Source organism: Enhydra lutris, unplaced genomic scaffold, assembly GCF_002288905.1.
Source record: "Enhydra lutris kenyoni isolate GAN:26980312 unplaced genomic scaffold, ASM228890v2 scaffoldscaffold4, whole genome shotgun sequence".
Lineage (NCBI taxonomy): Eukaryota > Metazoa > Chordata > Mammalia > Carnivora > Mustelidae > Enhydra > Enhydra lutris.
Genome location: NW_019154088.1, coordinates 47,865,817 through 47,888,344, shown reverse-complemented (window position 1 = coordinate 47,888,344; position 22,528 = coordinate 47,865,817). Strand labels below are relative to the sequence as shown.

Here is a 22,528-nt window from a genome sequence, read left to right as displayed (position 1 = left end):
GAGGCAGGCAGAGAGAGAGGGAAGCAGGCTCCCCGCCGAGCAGAGAGCCCGATGCGGGGCTCGATCCCAGGACTCTGAGATCATGACCCGAGCCGAAGGCAGCGGCTTAACCCACTGAGCCAGCCAGGCGCCCCGACTTGAGAGTTTTTTGGTGACGATGAAAGGACCTGAACTTGTTGTCAAAAGTTACCTGGAGCAGAAGCCCTTCTGTTGCTATGCAACAGGAGACCAACTTTTGCTCTTGGATGAATCTTTTGTTTTATTTATCTGAGCACATGGAGGGGGATGGGCAACTGAATGGAATGTGTCACAAACACCTCTGAAAGCTGTCCTGGGGGTGGCTTTCTTCCTTCCAGGAATTCCTCCTATAGGGGTAAGTGAGCAGACAATCATCTGAAGGGATAAACAGTAATGCTCCCGTGTGCCCCCCCTCCCCCATTCTTTCTAGGGTTATTCCATCATAGGGAAGTTGCCATGGATTGACAGTCCATTCCTCTCTCCCGGGTCAGTGGCTCACAACATTTTTTCTGCATCCTTATTCGGGAGGCCTTCTCCCATACATCCAACCAGAATTACAGGGAATGCGGCACAGTTGTACTTCTCTGGAACTCCTGCCCTCCCTCCCACCCGAGAAGACACAGACATGCAGACCGATAAGAGGAATGCCATTGTAAAGTTTGCTTTCAAGCAACTGAATTTATTTCTAATGTAAGTCATGGGAAGCTTCAGGCCTGGTTCGTTACCTGGAATCCCTCTCATGACTGCTCAGGGTCCACCCCCGTGCTGCGGTGCCTTAGGGGGCACCGAATGCTCACCACCGTGGCCTCATCCTCAGAATGGACTATGTGACGATGAACTTTGTTAGGAGGTGCTTTTGATGTTGTAGTTCGTGCACGTTGAACGGATAAAATGGCACACATTTTAATCCTCTCAATCCAGCTTTATTCTAGCAATTTGATTCTTTCCTGCTGAAACAGAAAATCTCTTACCTAGCTATTAAGCATGCCTCCCCTGTCATGTGTGGTTCACAAGGCCATAAAGCTATCTCATAGGGAAAGACCTAGAATCTTCCTAAATTTTCAGTGCTAGAATGTGTCTTTCAAAACTTCTTTTGGAAACCCCGAAGCAGAATGTGATGATTCACAAATGACAAGTGTTCTCCACCATCAGCTGATTGCGTGTCCACCTTCCAATTTAGTGTGTTTATCAGGCAAATGCATTCCCCTTGGGAGTCTGACCGCTCATCTCAGGTGGCATTGAAAGGAAAGTGGTGATTTTTCTTTCCTTTCTTTCTTTTTATGGGATTATTTTCACTCAAGGTGGTTCAGTTGGACATTCTATTCTGAATTAATTGAGACCAACAAAGGGCACATTCTTGATTCCAGTGTAAGGTGTGATTAATGAGACCATTTTGGTGGTGGTTTTTGCTTCACTTGGTTAAGAAACAGAAGTGAGATTTGAGGGTCCAAAGAGTACATTTTTTCCCCTTTTTATATGCACACCTGCAGTGGCTACTGAAATGACCTTGAATTTTATTTTTGTGCTCTCTTCTCAGGATAGGTGGAAAAGGGGAGAAACAAAATTAATGCCCAGTTCTAGTCTCTTCCTCAGACCTCGTGGGCGAGGCGGTTCCGTGAATATAATTGGGGCAGGGCCACTTTGCTTTCTGCCCTTGTCGAAAACAGGGGACACCTTGTTAACTGTTTTCCTCCACAGGGAGTAAAGCAGGTCTAATAAGATTATTATCGGGAGCAGAAGGCTTTAAACAATGATTTCTTCAACTATAGACAATTGGAGTGTAAGCCAAAACCGGGCAGTTTAAGTGAGGACCTGAGAGAAAAGTGGAAGCCATTTGCTTCGTCTGCTCAACAATGGCCAAGCAATCACTGCTTTGTGTCAGGCCTGTGGAGGGAGGAAGAGGAGGGGTGCTGGGGTTTAAGAACTCAGAAAGGAACAAACCAACCCTCCAAACTGGTTTTACTACCCTACAGAAAACCAAACTTGGCCAAGCAGTGGGAAACTGACTTCTGGTCCCCTTACGTTCATTTTCTTATGTGCATAACTTTGCCGTTAACCTTCATGAATTATTCATTTATATTGTATAGAGGCAATATTTGATGCCAGAGCAAACATGTTAATAACAGAGAGAAGGTCTGCCAAGAACTTTGGTAGTTGAAATGTACGTATTTTCCCCTTCCTCCCATTAGATTTTCTTGTTCCAGTCTGACAAAGTAAGCAGTCTCGTTACTGATGCCATTTATTTCCATCAAACGATGTGACATCATCAGGATGTTTTTTTGTTTTTTTTTTTAATTAATGGAATTCCAGTGTTTTCTTTTTTCTTAAGTCTATTAGATCCTTTGGCTATTCCCAGAGATGAAACGCTCATTCAAGATGCGGTTGTAGACCACTTGAAAGTGATATAAAGTAGTCCCTTCAAAGCTAATAAGGTATCTCTCATTCGAACACAGACTGCCGCTTTCAGACTTTGAGGCTTTGCCGTCCTGGTAAGCCTTCCTGACTTGATCCCAGAGGGAATTCCTTTGGTGTCCAGCCCCAACCCCCATGTCCTTCCAGGTCAACAGTTTCCAGTAATTATTCTCCAACTAGAAAATAAAACAGACAACAAATAAAAAAAATCAACAAGTTAATTTTAATGATAAGAGTAACATTTTCCAACTATACCATTAAGTTTATTTTCCAAATGGAAAAGCAGTGTTCACTACCCACCGAGAACGGCTCTGATGAGTAAGATACGGTGAGCAGATGTGTTTAAAAACCCCTTTCCTTAGGGACTTAAGAACCCAGTGAACCGAGAACACTCCCCAACCTTGGTAGGAGGAGAGACTTAAGGCTCAAACTCTTAAATTCAGCATTTCTTCACACTGGCAGTCCTGGAGGCGTTTTGACAGTGTAGCAGGACTCCTCTACATGTGTGTGCCATTAAAAATCCTACATTAACTCCTGTTGTCGGTGGTCCTTACCTGTAGCTCTTAATTACTGGTGAAGATAAAGGAAGTGATTGGCTTTGTGGTCGAGGCAGAAGACTGGCAACTGAGCAGCTTGTCCCTGGGTTCCGAGCGGAGAGATCAGGGGCTGGGCAGTCCACTGACCGGTGTGCCTTCAAAGGCAGGGCGGCAGAAAGGAACTGAAGTCCCAGGAAGGGTGTCCCTGCCAAAATAGGGGCCCTGCTGGGCGTCCTGGGTTCCCAGGACCTGGCTCAGAGCAAGGGCTTTATAGACATTTAGGACTATTCATTACAAATTCCACAGATGCTGTAGTTTTGAAAGGTCTCAAGTTTTTGGTTATAGGAACTCTTCTAAACTGATCTCTGTGTGGGTTTTGCCAGAGACTTCCTAAGACAGTCTGAGACACCTAAGTTTGCTGCCTTCATCAAATGGACACCACAGCTCCATTTGTTTGGGGAGCTTTGTAATCCCAGTAAATTTCCTTCCCCCTTTTTCTGGGCTTGCAAGGCTTTCCCCTTTCAAAAAAAGAAGAAGGAAAAACAAAACAAAACCAACACATCTGCTTAAGGCTGCTGAGATCAGTTCAGCCACCTCTGCTGGAAAAGAATAACCCCGTGTGCGCCCCCATAATCGTTTTAATTAGCCATACATTCTGTGGGGCACAGGTCTGCGCTGTGGAGCAGATGGCTGGTGGGGGCTGTGACTGGGCTATTGTGGGCAGGGGCCTCACCAGGCCCACAGGCTGCAGATGCTGCCCCCACCTCAGGGCTGGAAGCCTGGGCTCCAAGAGGCTCAGGCCATCTGCTCTGCAGTCCAGCAAAGCAGGTGGCCCTCCCAAGAAAGCATTCCTGAAAGCAGTTTCGCTGGTGTGGCCCATGTGCATGGGGCTCCCTGGTCCAGCTAGAGGATAGCCAGAACGCCAGCCACAATGGCCCAGGAGATGTGAAGAGGCACAACCCATGTAGTGGGTGCGGGGCTCCCTTTGTCTGCTTTGGGTAGGGTGGTAGGGGGCTGGAGGCTGCCTTCTGTAGCAGCCATCTTGGGGCCCGGCAACCTCTGACCCTCTCCCCTCTGGCTGCTCTCAGTGGGGCTGTGGGCCAGCATGCTGGGCACGGTAATACAGAAGCCCCGGCCACCCCTGCCAGCTGTGGCCACCCAGGGAACACTGCCACCCATGGGGAGGGGTCTGGGGGGCCTTGTTCCTAAGTTGAATCACGGATTGACGGCTTCATCACAACTACTGTGTTCCAAGCTGTCGTTTCTACAGTCTCTTTTGGGTTTGTTCTGAAAGCTGACACTTGTCTATCAGCTGTGTCTTTTCTCTGCCCTTGTCCTAGCTTTGGACACCCAAATAATAGGAGTAGTAATAGTGATATTTATTTGCTTAACAGACACTTAGCTCTGAATTTGTAGCAGGCACCATTTTAAGTGCCTTCCAAGTATTAGCACACCTTTGTAAGCAGGCATCGTGAGATAACCGAGGCGGGCGGGGAGTTAAATAACGAGGCCAAGGTTGAACACACAGAAGTGGGAGGAGCACGGAACTGGGGGGGTCCAGTCCCAGATCCTTAATCACAACATCATCATGGCTGAGCTAGTAGCAGTGGCTGACACATCCCAGGTGCCAGGCTCATGCCTCCTCCTCCCCCGGGGCGGCTCACCCCCACCTTGTGGCTGAGGCTGGGTACTGAGGGCTCCCAGAGTGCCGGAGCAGGACCGAACCCCGTCTCTCCGCTCAGCCCTGTGCTCACACCTTCTGCCATTTTGCCTCCAGCTTCTGCAGTCATTAAAGTCCCACAGGATGATTTTGAAGCATTTATTAATATCCATTTCTGCAGCGAGAGGTGATATAAGACTTCAGGGGAAAAATTAAAAATCCCTTTTCATGAATTAGTCTCGAGAACACAAGCCCGCAATTGTCCCTCCTTTCTCTCCCGACTTTTCCAAAGATTTGTGAGCTTCTCTCCCTTCCGATGCTCATGGCTGGTCTGTGCCTGCCAGGCTTTCACTGCACTGGGTACACCAGCAGCAATTAAAAGACCTTGTTCCAGAATGATGCCTCCTTTTATTGGGCTGTTCTAGTAGGCGAATGAGCTCATCCCCACAACCTTCCAACCTGACATCCCCCCCTTCCCCCTCCCCTTGCTTTTTAATTGGAACTGCAGGCTCCAGGCAGTGGGAATAAAAATGAGCTATGAATGAACTGAACCCCCCCCAATCCACCCACCCCTCAAAATTGCAATTTAATAAACAAACACTCAGCCACTGTGTGCTTATCCCTCCCCCTTACTAAAGGAACGGACCCTTGGTGGAGAATGGGGACAAGCACAGCTCATTTCTGGGCAGCAAACTCCATCTCCAACTGAAGCAGTTGCGGAATGAAACTATAGCCATTCAGCATAAATTTGCAGCTTCTAGAAGGCTGGTCCTAGCTTGGATCTAGGTTTCTTACATAGGGCCATGGGAGAAATGCGTGTGTGATCGTCACCCTAGCCATTTTCTAACAAGTTCTCCCTTACCCACTTCCGCTTGCCCAGAGGGTTTGGGTGAGATTGTTGAAGCTGCCCAAGCTGCTTGCCTGGCCTTCAGGAGGCTGGGCTGAACCTGATGCCACCAGGTTAAGCTGCCTCTAGTGTGTCAGGATCTCAGGGCCCTATTCTGGTCTCTGACCAGTGTCCCCGATCTTTCCACACTCTGCTTAGACCGGGAGGCTCCAGCAGCAGCTTCCACCCTCTTGAAGGGCACCTGGGCCTCCTGCGAGGACTCCCCTGCCAGGACACAGGGGGAAGGATGCAGCAGACATCACAGAGAGTTGTGTAGCAAAGGGCAAGTTTTTCCTCTTTCTCCCCATCCCCACAACATATGAAATTCATTTGGTGAGGATTTGAGGGCAGGTGGGTAAAAGAAAAAACAAAGTCGGACCTGTTTGTATTTTTTTTAAAAGATTTTATTTATTCATTTCAGAAAGATAAACTGCACAAGCAGGGGAGGGTGGTGGGGGGAGAAAGGCCAAGAGAGAGGGAGAAGCAGGCTCCCCACTGAGCAGAGAGCCGGATGCAGGACTTGATTCCAGGACCCTGAGATCATGACCTGAGCTGAAGGCAGACGCTTAACTGACTGAGCCACCCAGGCACCCCAAGGACCCCAGTGAACATCTAGAATAGCAAAGGAAATATAATTGTTTGCCACATTCCCTCAACCAAATGCATCAGTTCTGATCATGTCTGTTTCCTTCCGGTCTTTGTCTAATTGTATAAATATTTTTGCCAGCGGCAGTTGTAGTGTAGAGAGCATTTTTCCATCTCCTGTATGGTTTTGTAATTATACTTTTAATGACTACATTATGATGTATAATTGTACTTTGTGCTCCATTGTTCAAAATTTAAATTGTGTTCAGTACTCTTATAAAAAGTGCTAAATGTACATATCTATCATATGCATTTTTCCTTTGATTTTACTATCATTAGAAATCATGAAATTACTGGGTCGGAGAGTATGAACATTTTTATGGCTTTCAAACATGAAGCAATTTTCTTTACTAAAAGGCTAATGTCCATACACATCGCTACCAGTAACATTTAAACAGGCCTATTTTAAATAAATCATAACCTTGATGGTAATAGGACTCCTATCTTGAATACTGCTAATTTAATGGGAACAAAGTGATTCCTTGGTTTTAATTTATACTTTGCTGTTGAAATGAGTCTTTCCCCATAATTTTTTAACTGTGTTGCCTGTCTATTCTTTGCATATCTGCCAGACTTGGCATTTTTCTTATAAATTTATATGAATAACTCATACTGTCCCAGGGCCACCCAACTTAACGCCTTAAGTTTAAATATGGTAATAAAAATAAAATCTGCAAAAATAAATTTAATAGGTACTGCATAAACACGTGCCCCATAAAAATAAGGTCTTATCATGCCTATTATTGCCAAGCACAATTCTAAACATTCTACCCAACTCTGTGAACTATGTACTACTTTATTCCCATTTTGTTGATGGAGAAACTGAGGCAAAAGCAATTCATAAATGTGTCCAGGCCAAATTCAGTAGGTAAGGCAGTCTGGCTCCCATGTCCCCACACTCTTATTAGTTAGGAGGAAGAATCAGGGAAGGAGGGCAATACTGGGAATACTGTTCTGAGAAGTGACTCAGATACATGCATCCAGGCCCATAGAGTTATGAAATATATGACACGGCATATTGGAGCCTCTTGCACCTCTGAACGAATTGCTCCCTATTTTAAAATGCATTGAGAAGTGAGCAAATGTGAAATAAATCTTTCTGTCACTATACGCACCTCATTATGTCAGGGATTGTTACTAAGGGTTTTTTTGAAGGCGTGTGTTTGCATTTTCCCATCTGTGTATCCTAGTGGGGGCTCCCTTGCTTGTTGGGTCCAGTGATGATATTGTGTTACTTTTCTGTCCATTTGTGCTGTTAAAAAATTGTTCCCTGCTCATGATTTTAGTAGGTTTTATTATTTTGCACGATGGTTCTTAGATCATAGAAACCCATTTTATTTGTTTCAGGTGGATTTGTGTTAGGGTGCTTCCAACTGACATGCTGAATGATACATTTTCACAATGTGGGGTGCCAAAGTAGTAGAAGAATTTAATTCTTTGCTCTGTGGGTGAGGAAATAAATATGCTGGGACAGAGAGGCAGGCTGCTTTTATTAGTGGAGCTTTATTGATTTAAATAATTTCCTATGACAACAGTTGAATTCTGCCTGGAACCAGTGGTGTAAGAAACTGTACGTTGGGCTGCTTACCCCACTGCTCCTTCCCCACCCCCTCTGTGCCTCCTCCGTCCACCGGGTTGGCAGTATGTCTTTATGAGGAAATGTGGACTGCTAAAATTGTAATCACAGACAAGCAAAAGTCACACTGTCCCCTAATTTTGTTTCCATAACTACCATGTGTATTAGCGACTTGCAGTTGTAATCTGAAGGACTTGTAGTAAAGTTCCGCATTTCAAGTCGGCCTTGTGACCTTCACAGCGAGAATGACCCCTCCCAGCATTGCCAGCTTGGGTTTTGGTATAGTGTGGCAGAACCGGGGGAACTTTCTGGTGCTAGCTTCAGTCTCTAACAAAAATATGGAATTGTAAAACCCTGGTAGACATCTATCCTTTAGTTCACTGGAAAGGACCAGCGTAAATGAGTATGGGGAGGAAGAAAGTAGATGACCGCAACTCATCTCAGCTTGAATGAGATACTGAAAGTCAACATTCCAGCTTAGAATTTTGGGTGGCACACTGTTTGCTGTGAGGGATCCAAGCTCTTGCAAACTGGAGTTAACGAGATGTATTTTCCTGTTGAGTTTCTTTAGGATCCCAGGAAATCAGATTGATTTGTGTAGTTCAGCCATCACAGAGAAAGGCTGGGTATTTGTAATCAAAGGAAGCTTCATTCATCAAGTTGGATCTCTGCTGAGACAGCAGCCCCTTTCGAAAGGGGGAATACCCCCTTCTCAACAGGGTTTCCTGCGATGGTTGTAGAACCTCCCCGCAGGAGTGATTAGGCAGCTTGCTGGCTAGCCAAAAGCTACTGCGGACCTCCTTGTTGCCACTCACCGAAAGTAGACCTGTGCTGTGCTTGGTCGGTGGAGCAAAGACTGGAGTCGGGTTCTGCTTCATGCCCTTGGCTGGGTGCTTTTGTGTAGTACATGGACTACAGATGTATGCTGTGACTTGAAAAAGACCCAGTAGTAACACAGCACGGTAGTCCAGCAAACTGGTCCAGTTCAGGTAATTTTCATGGCTTCTTATGCAATTTACCAGTAACATAGATTTTATTTAACTTGAGCTTTCTGGCCTACCTGTTTTGGGTTGCATCTCTGTCTCCTTCTTCACTGAGTCATGGACACATTAGGCTTATTCTTGCCTCTGTGCTTCAGCAAATAGTGGCTGTCCCTTCCTTTTCACTTGGCTGTCTCCAGCTCACCCTTCAGGTCTCAGTTCAGACATTGCCTCTTTCAGGAAGTCTACCCTGATTTCCTGAGTCTGGAGGATCCCACTGAGTTACCCTCATAACATTTTGAATTTCCCCATCATAACACTTCATATGCTACAATATTGTAGTTTCTGTGTTCTTGTCTGCATGTCTTCATTAGCATATGAACTTCTCGAGGCAAGAAATGTGTTTGTTCTGTTCATAGTTGTATTCTGAAGATGTACCATAATACCTCGCACCCAGTACACATTGAAGAACAAATTCATAAATGCATGGTATGAATTTTTTGTTGGTTGACGGATTCTGAATATTTGCTTTGGCTTGGTTTTATTGGCTGTGCTAGGTTTTGCTGTTGAATGAGTCAGTTTGCAAATGCGATAAAGGCAAATCCTAGTGAAATAGTGCAGGCTGCTACCTGGTGTTTTTTAGGAGTCTCTTCTGGATTGGCTGGTTGACTCCGGAGAGCCCACCTGGAGGGTTCTGAGTCATGGGACTCACCCAGCCGATGATTCCAGAACCAGAGAGTGCTCTGATCTTGGAAAAACTGAATATGTACTAAAACACACTAATCTTCTCTCACCTTCTCTAGCACTGGAAGACACAACACAGTGAGGAGTATGAAGCAGAAGGTAGGAACTGAGTGTGTGTCCGGCTCTGCCCATCACAGGGCACTCTCCACCCCCCACTTCCTGCATCTCCCAGCCTTCTTCCCAATAGCCTCCTAGGCTGGAGGCCAGCCGCGAAGTAACCTTAAGAACAACGTTCACAAGAAGAACCTCATTTCCAGGGGAACGTTCATAGTTTTAAAACCCTAGCCTTTAACCTCATGCAAGGTATGGCAACTAAGATGTGGGATTTTACTTATGGGTCAATTACTGTCTCATACAAACTTTCAAATTAATCTATGGGCAGTCCTAAAACTAAATAGAGCCCTTTTAAAACGCACTCATTGACAAGTTTCCCATGGTTTGAAGCCGCTGCAGAGCCTGTTGGACGTCTGTGGCCAGCAGATGGCACTGTGGTTCAGCAAACAGAACCTCCCCGCTCCCCACGCCCCCTTCACAGCCTACCCTGGTGAAACTCCTCTTCAGTGTAATTACTGTGTCTAATCTGGAAAGACACAGCAGTAAGGAGCTTAATTTCTTCAATAAATAGTAAGGGTAGCACTAAATGCACTTCTCAGCCTCCTAAGGTTCTTCCAGGCACACAGAATTGTGCCAGTAATTATCTCATGATTCAGTAACGACTTCATAAATCTCTAACGCGCAAGTGAAAAATTTAACTTGAAGTGAGAACTTTTAATAGAGGATAAATACATTTTGATTTTTAAATAGGAAGTCTGACCCTTAAGTGCTCAGATAAACCCTATCCTTAATGTTTAGATGATGAGTCACTTGCATTTTACAACCATGTACTCTTTCAAGTGGGTTTGTAGGGCAGAATATCTAAAGGTGTAAAGATTTAGAAAGAGGCTAATCCCGAGACTTTTAATGATTATGTTTTGATATTTATCATGAAATCATTTCCTTCTCAGTAAAAGCAGTTCTTGTGCTTGGACTCAAAGGAGTGGCGAGGGAAGCCTGGGTGGCTCAGTTCGTTAAGCAGCTTCCTTCGGCTCAGGTCATGATCCCAGCATCCTGGGATCGAGTCACACATTGGGCTCCTTGCTCAGCGGGGAGCCTGCTTCTCCCTCTGCCTCTGCTGCCACTCAGCCTGCCTGTGTTCTCTCTCTCTCTGGCAAATAAATAAATAAAATCTTTAAAAAAAAAAAAAAAAAAAGAAGGAGTGGCGATAGTGACGTCTGGTAGCTATAGTTGGGGCAGGGCATAGAAGTCTCTTTGGACTGGTTCTCGGCTAGCCTTCTCTTCCAATCACACCAAAGCCTGAAGCCTGTGCGTGCTTTCAGTTGGAAGAAAACAAACCTAGAACCTTTGTATGCCTGTGCAGGAGGTGTTTCTTGCGTGGTGTAGAAGAAGGTGCCTCTTGGCTCTAGTTGCAGCCCAAGAACCCGTGGTTCCATTTCATTTGGGCTGCAGATTCAAATCAAAATGGAACCAGCATCAATAGTCTCTTTCCTGTAATACTGACTTTTACAAAACACAATTCTCTTTGAGGATAGGCTCGCTCTCCTTGCACTTCCTTTGTGGACAGCACAATAGATGTTTTTATTTCAGGTCAGTTAAGATTTTGGAACCCAGATGACTTGAATGCCTCACAAAGTGGGTCTTCCGCTCCCCAAGACTGGATAGAAGAGAAACTACAGGAGGTTTGTGAAGACTTGGGGATCACCCGTGATGGTCACCTGAACCGAAAGAAGCTGGTCTCCATCTGTGAGCAGTACGGTCTGCAGAATGTGAATGGAGAGGTAAGCCTTGCGCCGTGTTTTCATTCAGGAATAATAATCATGATAAAATCTAGACAGGCCACAGGCTAGGAACAGCCATGTTTTGGCTTCCTGCAGCATGTTACGGAGACGCTAGTCTCTTTTTTCCCCTAGGAAATAAGCCATGAAGATTCTTTCTAGAGAAGCTCATGTTGTGTTATGGGGAGTGGTGGGGGGAGGAACAACCCTGACAATAGCTGACACCTCCTGGGCACACACAATGTGCCGCTCACTGTGCTAAGCGTGTTACCCCACGTCATTATCAGCCATGACCTCAGTGCAGCCACCATGTCAAATGTATTTGTAGAAGTAGCTTTCACTGAGCAAAACGTGGGAAAGACTCCGAGGACGGATGACACAGGGAGTTGAGAGAATGGGAGCTGGCCGAGTGTTTATTTCAAAGGCCAGGCTGATGAGTTAGGTTTTTGGAGAGATCTTAGTATCAACCATGGGTTCTTCAGTAGAGTGAGGAATATATGACAAACTTGGATACTGAGGTGGGTCTGAGCTTTCCTGGTGGGGCATATTGGTGTCAGGACGGCCTGTGCGAGGGGCCCAGCCGGGAGGCATCACACTCTTCTGGTCATGAAATGGAAAAGGGTAGGTTGGTAGTTTTGAAGGGATACAGAAGAATTTTGAAGGAAACCCAAAGACTCCTTCTTGCTGAGATTCTGAGTTTTATCTTTTCTGAAGAATGAAGAGGGGAACTGGCAGGACTGGGTGCTTGAACAGCCGTGAAACATGAGAAGAGAAGTAATTCTAAGATGTGTTTTTCCAAGAGTTGAAAACAAGGAGGGACTCAGAGGTTAGGGCTGCACTTATAGTTGGGAAGTCTTAGGTTATAATGATGTTTCAAACCATACTTTCTGCTTGCGCGGGGGCTACGTGGTATTATTTTCCTAAGCCAGAAAGATATTTATCATCAAAAGCCACCAATTAGCTGAATTTGCAGTAAAGCCTTTTCCCTGCTTCTCCCTAGAATGTGTGACTGTTCTGTGCCCTTTGACTACCTTCTTAATGGCTCAGTGGTCATTTATTTTTCAGGGTTGGTTGTTGAATCATAAAATTAAATTCATCCTCCATACTGTAAACCAGCGCAGTATGCAGAGCCTTGGGCAGTTTTGCCAAGAAATATTGCACACACTTGGATTATTTCTCTAAGAGCAATTCTTGGGATACTCTGTAGCCATTTGCGGGCAGTTGCATTTTCTTCCATGGTGGAGTTTCTAAAGCCCAGGAAGAGAAGTAGCACAGCTGGTTATTTTCCTCTGATTGAGAATGAGTAAAAGATTGCTCATTGAATATAGCTTTTACTTAATGTCTCCCCAGCCAAAAAAAAAAAAAAAAAATCATGAAATACTATAGTACTTCATACGACTGGCTCTAGACCACAGAGGAGCCAAAAGTTCAAGATGATCTCATCACCCTGCAACTTGGGATCATGGGATTTCATGACTGAAAGCAATTATAGATTTAGTTCTCTCCTCATTTTATAGATAAAGAAAGTGATGTCCCTGCTGCTTGTTACCCTGAAGGGGAACTAGATTGCCTATCTCATGTACCCTGCTTTCCAGAAGCAAGGAAAACTCTAGGGCAGGAATGGCAAATTATGGCCCTGGATGCCAAATATGGCCCAAGTTTTGGGGGCTTTTGGTTTTCTCCTTAGGCCTGCCAAATGTTTAAAACTTAACTTTTGCTATACTTTCTTTCTTTTTTTTTTTTTAATCAGGAGATTTTTCTAAGAACCAGAGTATTTGACTCCATTCTGCTAGCAGTGGGAGGCGACTGGCTAGCTCCTTTGGACAGGGCTTGTGCTCATGTGCTCAGTTCCCCGCTTTAAATGGTGCCACTCTGTGATGTCTCAAGACCACCCAGCCTCATCTATCTACGTCACCTTCCTGGCCTCTCTGGGTATTTGGGTCTGTTAACCCTAATCTGGTGCATCATTTCCCAACTGACACATTGGGAAATCAAACATCTGAGACCCGGCTGGTGTGTCATGAGGAGTAAGAATGTCGTTAGGGTTCTAGATTTGGCTCCTGTCCACGGCCCAGGGGGGTCCCCCTGTTGATGCCCATTTGCCTTGCATTCTGTTCAGCCCAACCCTTCCTTCTCCAGAGTCCACAGGCATCTCTTTGCACTTGTCTGCTCTGCTGTGTGCAATCCTAGTGGGACTCACTTGCTCCGCCATTTTGAAGGGATAAGGCGATGGGTTTTTAGGCATTCTGGAAACTGTGTATAGGCTTAGCCAAGGTCACAAGACCAAGCAGTGCGGAGCTAAGGTTAGAGTCAAAATCATGATTAACTTTGGTCAGCACACCTGGATTTACTGTGACTTCAGGCTTGTTGGACCTTCAAGAAAGTGGTCTTTTGGTCAGTAAGAATGAGACAGAAATGCTAAGAGATCTTAGTAACCTCAGAATCACCCCAAATACTTTTCCATTGGTTTTACCATTTAATTCTCTCTTAGGAACTGTTCTTCTTCCAGAGATTTCCACTCTTTAGAATGGTTTCTTAAAAAAAAAAAAAGAAAGAAAAGAATGGTTTCTTGTTTCAGAGACCTCTCCAGAGGAAGTGGTATTAAAAAAAAAAAGAATAGAGACAGATGTTTCCTATTGGATGTGACTTGGAAAAAAGCATTTGAGATAAATGCCTCAGGCACTTCCACAAATAATAAAATCAACAGAAAATCAACAGTTATGAGACGACAAACCCTAGCAATAGTCCAGACTGGTGAAATGAATATTCAGAATTTGAAGATGTGTCACAAAGAGACCTTTGTTAGAATGGACCCGGTTGCAGACTCTACTGCCTCAAGAGTATTTCTGCTGCTTTTTATCAGTTCCCTTGCCACTCAGCAACATGGACATCACCTGAGAGCTTGTCAGAGATGCGGAATCTTGGGCCCCTGCCCCAGATTTATATCAGCCCCCTGATAGCAGAATCTGCATTTTAACAAGATCCTCAGGTGATTTGTACAATGGAGATGTTTCTGTATAGAAAAATCTTAGCCCCCAAAGTAAAGAGGAATCCAGCTGTCAGGAAAAAGGAGGTCATTGCCTTTCCTCCACGTTTCGTGGTGTCAGTGACTCATGCTGCTTTATTCATCCCTTTATATTCTTCTGCTGAGCTAGGACACAAACCACCTCCTAGGCAAGCCTCTGGAAGGGACTATAGTCTGGTTTTTCCTTCCCCGGTTACATGATGAGGACCATTTGGTTATTGTTAGAGGGTATAAAATAGCCAGGCAAAATTCCCTTCTCTTTACATCTTTTGGATCCTTCTGTTGAACACACACAAATCCGTCTCAGCTGATCTTTATTTCTCCTGCGCTAAAGCATTAAATAAAAACCCAAAACATGCAGTGCTGTTCCAAGTAGTGCTCTAAATCCCAGGACCTGGGTTTCAGACCCAAACTCTTAGATCATTGCAATCTGTCCCAGACCAAATTCTGCTGTGCTAATGTACCAATTTCAAAAATTCAATATAAGCAAAATATCGTGTAGAGTCACAATATAATGGCTTAATGACTGTCAAAAAAAAAATTTTTTTTTTTTAGAGAGGTTGGGGAGGGGCAAAGGGAGAGAGAGAATCTTAAGCAGATTCCATGCCCAGTATGGGGCCGGCCTTCGGGCTCCATCTCATGACCCTGAAATCATGACCTAAGCTGAAATTAAGAGTCTGATGCTTAACCGACTCTGCCACCCAGCTGCCCCCAATCCAAACTTATTTCTTTTATTACAACACTGGGAAGCTAGACCTTTATATTTTTTTAAGTAATTTTTTAATCCATAGACTAATGTATAGCAACATTACAGATGACCCATTTGAAGAGTACAAATAAAAGAAAAAACAGGTAATTGCTAAATTGCATAAGATTATGAAAATGGACATTTACTTGGAGAAGGAAGTGGAGGAGGAAGGACATATTACTGAAAAGGAAAATAAATTCAATGAAATGAGAATAAAGGGACATGTTCTATTCCTGGAGCTCTAGGGTCAACAGTGGTGCCAGTTCTATTGACCACAGATGTACTTTGGGTCTTGTGTTATTTTGAGGGAAATATTGAAAGTAAGTGGTTACTGTTTTCTAGATGCTTGAGGAAGTCTTCCATAATCTTGATCCTGATGGTACAATGAGTGTAGAAGATTTTTTCTATGGCCTATTCAAAAATGGAAAATCCCTCACACCATCAGCGTCTACTCCCTACAGACAGTTGAAAAGGCACCTCTCCATGCAGGTAAGAAAGCAATAGGAAGTGGTTTCTCTGTGAGTAGAAGTTAGAACCCATTTGAATCATTTCTAATGAATTAACCTGTTGTCTGAAGAAGGAGGAGGAGGAAGAGAAAGAAGCCAAAGAAGAAGACAGACTAAACCACTGGGAAGGAAAAGTTGGGTTTGAAAAGTGACCATAAATTACAGAGCGGGAAGCCACTAATTAGGCTCCTTAATGTTAGCTGTGGATCAGAAGAAACCTGGTGTTAAGCAGACACATCTATGTTGAGGGAGTCGCTACCAGATGGACTGTTCTTGATAAGTTTTGCATTCTTGACTCCCTTGGGAAAGAAAGATCAAAGGGGCTGTATGACTTGTTTTTCTAGTAGTGTTAGAGAGACATGTCTCTTGCTTATTGTGGTCAGGATTGTCCAGTTTGGGTCAGCATCTGGCTTAAGTCTCTTTCTTCTTCCAGTCCTTCGATGAGAGTGGCCGACGCACCACAACCCCATCGGTGATGACAAGTACCATTGGGTTTCGGGTCTTCTCCTGCCTGGATGATGGGATGGGCTATGCATCAGTGGAGAAGATACTCGACTCCTGGCAGGAAGAGGGTATTGAGAACAGCCAGGAGATCCTTAAGGTATGGCAGCTAACATGGGACAAATAGGACAAATTGGGGAAGGGTTGAAAATTCCAAAAATTTTGAAACTGATTTGATTTGATTTCTCCTTAATGATTTCTTGAGATCTTTTCATAAGATCTCAGAGATAAGAGGTAACTTTTCTTACCCCGTGTGACCAGGAGTCTGTTGCTAACTACTTTCCATGTTCGTAAATCCTAAACTATTGACAAGTGCAGTGCTCTTTAACGGACCTCTGGTTGATAAAGATTAGAGTCATATTGTTGTATTTATTTACAGTGCCAGATAGTATTTTTTTAAACATGCAAATAAGTACGTTATTTTTTCCTCAGAGGGAACTTAGATGAAGATGGTCCCTAAGCAGTCACTAAAGAGACGTAATTATCCAGCTTCTTTCTTTACAGTCTACTTCTCTGAGTGTGTATGCCCTCCTCTGCTTCTGCTTTAGAGGACAGAACCTGTAATCATCTTCAACTTGTGATTTCTAGGCCTTGGATTTTAGCCTTGATGGAAATGTCAACCTGACAGAATTGACACTGGCTCTTGAAAATGAACTTCTGGTCACCAAAAATGGCATCCACCAAGCAGCTCTGGCCAGCTTTAAGGCTGAGATCCGGCATTTGCTGTGAGTTGAGTAGAAGGTTCACCTGCCCCATCCCCTTTCCCACTCGAGCCACACGTCCTTTAGATGCCCGGGACACATTCTGTGCACACATGTGGCTCAAGTCCTCGCACCTCACTACTGTGGAAACCAGGTAGCACTTAGATTTGCGTTAGGCTTTAGAAGGGGGCCGTGGAAATGTCTTTCTGTTTTGGAAGGGTTTGGGTTGTCTTGGTTTTGGCTTTGTGTCGAAGCAAGCCAGATGAGAGCCTTTCTGGGTCTCCTTGTTGCTTCAAGACAGTTTCTCTTGAACTCGGTCTCATTCTCCTTCTAGGGAGCGGGTTGACCAAGTGGTCAGAGAAAAGGAGAAGCTACGGTCAGATCTGGACAAGGCTGAGAAGCTCAAGACTCTCATGGCCTCAGAGGTGGACGATCACCACGCAGCCATAGAGCGGCGGAATGAATACAACCTCAGGTGTGACCGGTAGGGCCACGGCCCTCCCTCCCACCACCCCAGCCCCTCGAGGTGGGACTCAGCCTGCCCACCTGCATGGCCACACCTGGGCTGGGGCAACATAGGTGTGGTCAAGCCTAGAGGAAAGCAGGACACGTTAGATCCTTCAAGGAGGTTCCCATCTCTGTGACCCTGTGTTTCCATTTTTGGTGGATCTGCAGAGGCCCTCCGAGGGATTGGATGGCAGCTCGTTGGTCTTCCCTTCTCACAGGAAACTGGATGAAGAGTACAAGGAACGGATAGCGGCCTTAAAGAATGAACTCCGGAAGGAGAGAGAACAGATCCTGCAGCAGGTGGGCAAGCAGCGTTTGGAACTTGAGCAGGAAATCGAAAAGGCAAAAACAGAAGAGAACTACATCCGGGACCGCCTTGCTCTCTCTTTAAAGGTAATCCTCCTAGGAGGTCTCTGGCCTATGTCCCTGCTGGGGATACTGCTGGAAAACTAGGGCTCTGTAAGAGGGCAGGTCTGTACATGACTGAGTCCCAGGATTCCTGGAAGTTTGCCTTGCTGGTCATGACCCAGACATGGCCAAGCCCCTGCCGGGATCCAGATTTCAGGAGGAGCCAGGCTTCTGGTTTGCCGACAGTGTTGATTAGTGTATCTTGTTCTTCCCCCTTCCACCTGGTCAATGCCCTCTCCCTTCCCTGTCTCCCACCCCAGGTCAGAGCAGATAGCATTGTCTCCTGCCACACACAGCTCAACAGTTTTGTTTCTTTGCTTCCAAATATGGCTTTTGCCTTATACATCCTCCTCTCCTTTCCTGTGTCTCAGGAGAGGAAGCGATCTTTCTCTTTATTGGACTCTGATATGGTACAGTGTAGTCTAAAGGGGGTTGGCTGTGGACTCAGACTGCCTAGTTCCATTCTGGATACCACTACTTACTGGAAAAGCTTGATCACATTATCCCAACCTATTTCCTGATGCCTAAAAATGGTGTCATTGTAATGTCTACCTCAGAGCATATTTAAATATGTGGAGTTTGGAAGGTAGTAAATATACATAGAATATGAAATATTGTTCCTGAAACTCCACACATCAAAAACTGAGCGAATTCTCCCACTCTCACCATCATATTGGTTCCTTTTCGGAATTTCCTCCTTAGTCTCCATCATTACCATGTGTTGTCACAGGAGCTAAGATCCTCAGTTGTCCTCACTCATCGGTCTCTCAGACTTGTTGATGTTCTGAAAGGTCTCTCAGATTTATCCCCTTCCTCTCCGTGTCTGCAGCCTCTGCACAGGTTCAAATTCGTCAGAATTTTTCAGCTGACCTCTGTGCACCTTTTCTTCCATCTACCCAACCCCCATACGGCCACCAGAGTTACCTCACTTAAGAACTGACTAAAGAACATGCTGTTACCCTTAAGGTGCAGCCTGGTAGCACTGAAGGCCCCTGGAAGGGAGCCTGGCCTCCTGCTTTTTCCAGCTGCAGGTCCCGCCAGTAGGCCCCCACCTGCCCTCACCTCTCTCGGTTCCTCAGTGGGCTTTTAGGCTCCTTCACTGCTTTTTCCAACATGGCCAACTGCATGACTTTTTCATTCCCGTGATGCTTGCTTTTTTCTTGCCAGAAGATAAGGCATCGTAGATGATTGTATCTGTATCTGTCTCCCTCCCCACGGTCCAGACTGTGTTTTCCTTGTGGTCAGTAACAGAATCTGACTTGTTAGTTTACAGAACACCAGCACAGGCCTGATACACAGAGATCACTCCTAACTGTTTTGACATCTAAATTTAGACATACTTTGAAAGATTAGAGTTTTAGAACTGGCATTTTGAGAGAAGGTGATTTTTTTTTTTTAAGGAAAAAAAAAAAACTCTTCAAGCACATTCTTTTTTTATTCCATATTGCTATGTGAGGGTGTGAACAAGAATGTATTAAAAATATACTGGCTTTATATTCTTTTGGCAAAATATACTCTGAAAATAATGTTCTTCCAATCAGCCTTTAACACTGGAACAGAACATATGTCAAAATGCACGTCTGGGAGGTTTTATTTATTTTTTTTTTTTAGCAAATGTGACTAGAAATCTCTCTAACAATTATTATACATACAGGTTAAAAAAATCTTTTGTGATATCAGTTGATCTATTATTTTATTATAATAATTTAAACATACAAGTAATGAAAAATCTTTATGTGTAGCTTTTATATCTTTAAGGCAAAATAAAATTATAAATATAAATCAAACTATATCATCAGTAAATGAAAGCAATGTTCATTATTCTCCTTTTAAACTTTTGAGTTCTTTTTTGCTATCAGATGAACAAGGTATCCTGCTACCAATTTTGACAATATATGGAGAATGTTTTTCATGTCAATAAATACTATATTGCAACACTATCCCATAGAAATACAATGCAAGCCAAATATGTAACTTCAAATTTTCAAATGGCCACATAAAATGAAACAGGTGAATTTAATCCTGAATTATTTTTATTTAATCCAGTATCTCCAAAACATTACTTTGACACATAATCAAGATACAAAAAGTATTATTAAGCCATTTTGCATTTTTGCACTAACTCCTCAAAGTCCGGTGAGTATTTTACACACTTAGAGTGTATCTCATATAACCACATTTCAAGTGCTCACTATCCACACAGGACTACTAGTCACTACCGTATTAGACAGCATCGTTCTGTAGGGTCAAAGAAAGAGGAAGTAGACTTTTGGGTTATAAAATAAATATCAGCTTTTTTATATTTACTTTTGTCCTCTCTAATCTACTGAAACTTTCAAGATGGACAAATTCAATCTAGAGCACAAATTAATTTATGCATCCTCCCAAAAGATTCAACACTGCTTATTTTTAATTCTGTGCCCATTTAATTTCTCCAAATTTCTTCAGGAGAACAGTCGTCTAGAAAATGAGCTTCTGGAAAATGCAGAGAAGTTGGCAGAGTATGAAAATCTGACAAACAAACTCCAGCGAAATTTGGAAAACGTGCTAGCCGAAAAGGTAAATCCGTTTAAATTTGATCTCCTGACACGCAGCCCAAAGTGTAGTTTACTCAAAAGCGCAGAAGCAATGCCCCCAAGGAAGTTTCTATTAGGGAAGTATTTTGATGGCTCAAGGAGGCCGTCAGTTTGGCAGGGATATAATTTCAGAGCTTGGATATGAGGGAAAATACTGCCTAGCGCTGAGACGTGATCCCTGCCTTAGCTGAACACACCGCTCTAGTATTTTCTTCCCATCATGCAGTTGGTAATGTTCTGCTTAAATGTCACATTCCTTTCATACTCAAGAGACCATCCTCTGGGTGAACACCAGAATCTGGGGCTTTTGGTGGGTTAAAGGTCCAAGAGAGATACTTGGGGAAAATGAAAACTATGCCCTTTCTCTGTTTCTAGTTTGGTGACCTTGATCCCAGCAGTGCCGAATTCTTTCTGCAAGAGGAGAGGCTGACCCAGATGAGAAACGAATATGAGCAGCAGTGTAGGGTGAGTGACTAAGGAGAACCCAACAGGTGCAGGAGGGCCGGGGTTCAAGGCCCACATCACCATTTACTAGTGACCATAGGCAGGTCACTTAATAATCTGTGGGTGCCTCAATTCCTCATTGGTAAGACGGGAAACATGAGGGTTTCCCGCTCAGTAGCTTATTGTGAAGAGTCAATGGGTGAATATTTGTGAAGTGCTTAGAACAGGGCCTGGACCTAGGAAGCACTTAACCCAAACGTTAGCTGTATCCCCAAAATATTAGGAAATCATGCAAACTGCATTTAAGTCTGCTTTATCTAGGTCAGAAATTACTAGTGCTTAGAGGAGAATATCATTTCATTCCAAGTGGAGAAACACATGGTCATGTTGATAGGCTTATTCCAAAATGAGCCTTTCTTAATCAAACACCGCAGACTAATCTGATGTAATTTGCTTTGTCCTGTGGTTTTTGGGTTTTTTTCCTGAATACATTCCTTATTTTATTTACAAAATGCAAATGAAGCAAAACCACTCAAGTCTTCAACCAGTAAATCCTCAAACATTCCTACCAGAAAAGACAAAAACGTCCTTATAAATAATAGGAATCTTTGATTTTTTTTTTTTTTTTTTTTAAGTAACTCTCCCAAGTTTAGGCATTTGGGATTTTTTTTCCCCTTAAATCACAAACACTTGTGGCTCTTAACAAGGGTAAATATAACAGTTCTAATAACTACTTTAGATGAAAATTATACTCATGCAGAAACGAGGAAAATAATCACATCCTTATGAGGGTGCTCATGGCCTGCCTTCCCAGGAAATACATGTGCACATTTTGAGAAAAGAAATGAAACAATAGTGCCACTTTTACAATTAAGTTTTGACTCTAGGCTCTAATCAAGGAGAGGTATTTTCCTTATAGATCTTAAAAGTTATGATTTCTTTAGTAAAATCTGTCATCTCTATCTCCCCAAACTCCCCAAATTCACACAGTGTTTCTTTTTTTTTAATAGATTTATATACCACTCCCCCATACAATTCATCCATTTAAGGTGTACAGTTCAGTATCTTTTAGTATACTCACAGAATTATACAATCATTGTCATAATCAATCAAGGTTAGAGTATTTTCATCACCCCAAAAAGAAACTCCCACTCCACTTAGCTATAATCTCTCCCTAGGCAAATAATAATCTACTTTTTGTCTCTGTAGATTCACCTGTTCTTTACATTTTATGTAAATGGAATAATAAAATACATGGTCGTTAGTTTCTGGCCTCCTTCACTTAACCATAATGTTGTCATGGCCCATCCTTGTTGTAGCATGCATCAGCCCTCCCTTCCTTTTATTGCTGCGTTCTAGTCCCTTGTATGGTTACGCACATTTTATTTACCCATTCATTAGTTGATGAATATCGGGGTTAGTCTGTTATGAATAATGCCGCTGTGAATATCTGTATGTAAGTTTTTGTGTGGCTAGGTTTTCATTTCTCTTGGGTATCTAGCTAGGAGGGGAATTGCTGGGTTAGAAGATCACTGCATGTTTAACCTTCGGAGGAACTGCCAAACTTTTCCCAAGAGGGTTGCACCATTTTACATTCCCACCAATATGAGCGTTCCAGTTTCTGCACATCCTTGCCAACAGTTGTTCTGGCTGTGGCTTTTGGAGTTGAGCCATCCCTCGGGGTTATGAAATGGTACCTTCCTGGGTGTTTTATTTGCATTTCCCTGATGACGAAGCCTTTGCGTATCTCTTCAAGTGCTTATCAGCATCCCTCTTTTGGAAAAAGATCTATCTGACATCCTTTGCTTAATTTTTTTTTTTTT

The 22,528-nt window shown here is 43.7% G+C and overlaps 1 protein-coding gene across 7 annotated transcripts in view; it reads left to right on the top strand.

Annotated features, from left to right (window-relative positions):
* LOC111158704 (ninein) overlaps positions 1-22,528 on the top strand; it is a 94,534-nt gene that overhangs the window by 36,754 nt on the left and 35,252 nt on the right. For 3 of the 7 annotated variants that reach the window (XM_022520970.1, XM_022520935.1, XM_022520962.1), the window contains exons 6-14: positions 9,517-9,556; positions 11,102-11,292; positions 15,405-15,551; positions 16,002-16,169; positions 16,658-16,794; positions 17,105-17,245; positions 17,496-17,670; positions 20,134-20,244; positions 20,637-20,726. In XM_022520970.1, coding sequence (XP_022376678.1) covers positions 9,517-9,556; positions 11,102-11,292; positions 15,405-15,551; positions 16,002-16,169; positions 16,658-16,794; positions 17,105-17,245; positions 17,496-17,670; positions 20,134-20,244; positions 20,637-20,726 — 1,200 coding nt within the window. Of the gene's footprint in view, positions 1-9,516; positions 9,557-11,101; positions 11,293-15,404; positions 15,552-16,001; positions 16,170-16,657; positions 16,795-17,104; positions 17,255-17,495; positions 17,671-20,133; positions 20,245-20,636; positions 20,727-22,528 lie in introns of all 7 variants that reach the window. The other 4 variants (XM_022520927.1, XM_022520918.1, XM_022520954.1 and 1 more) reach the window with 2 other exon arrangements.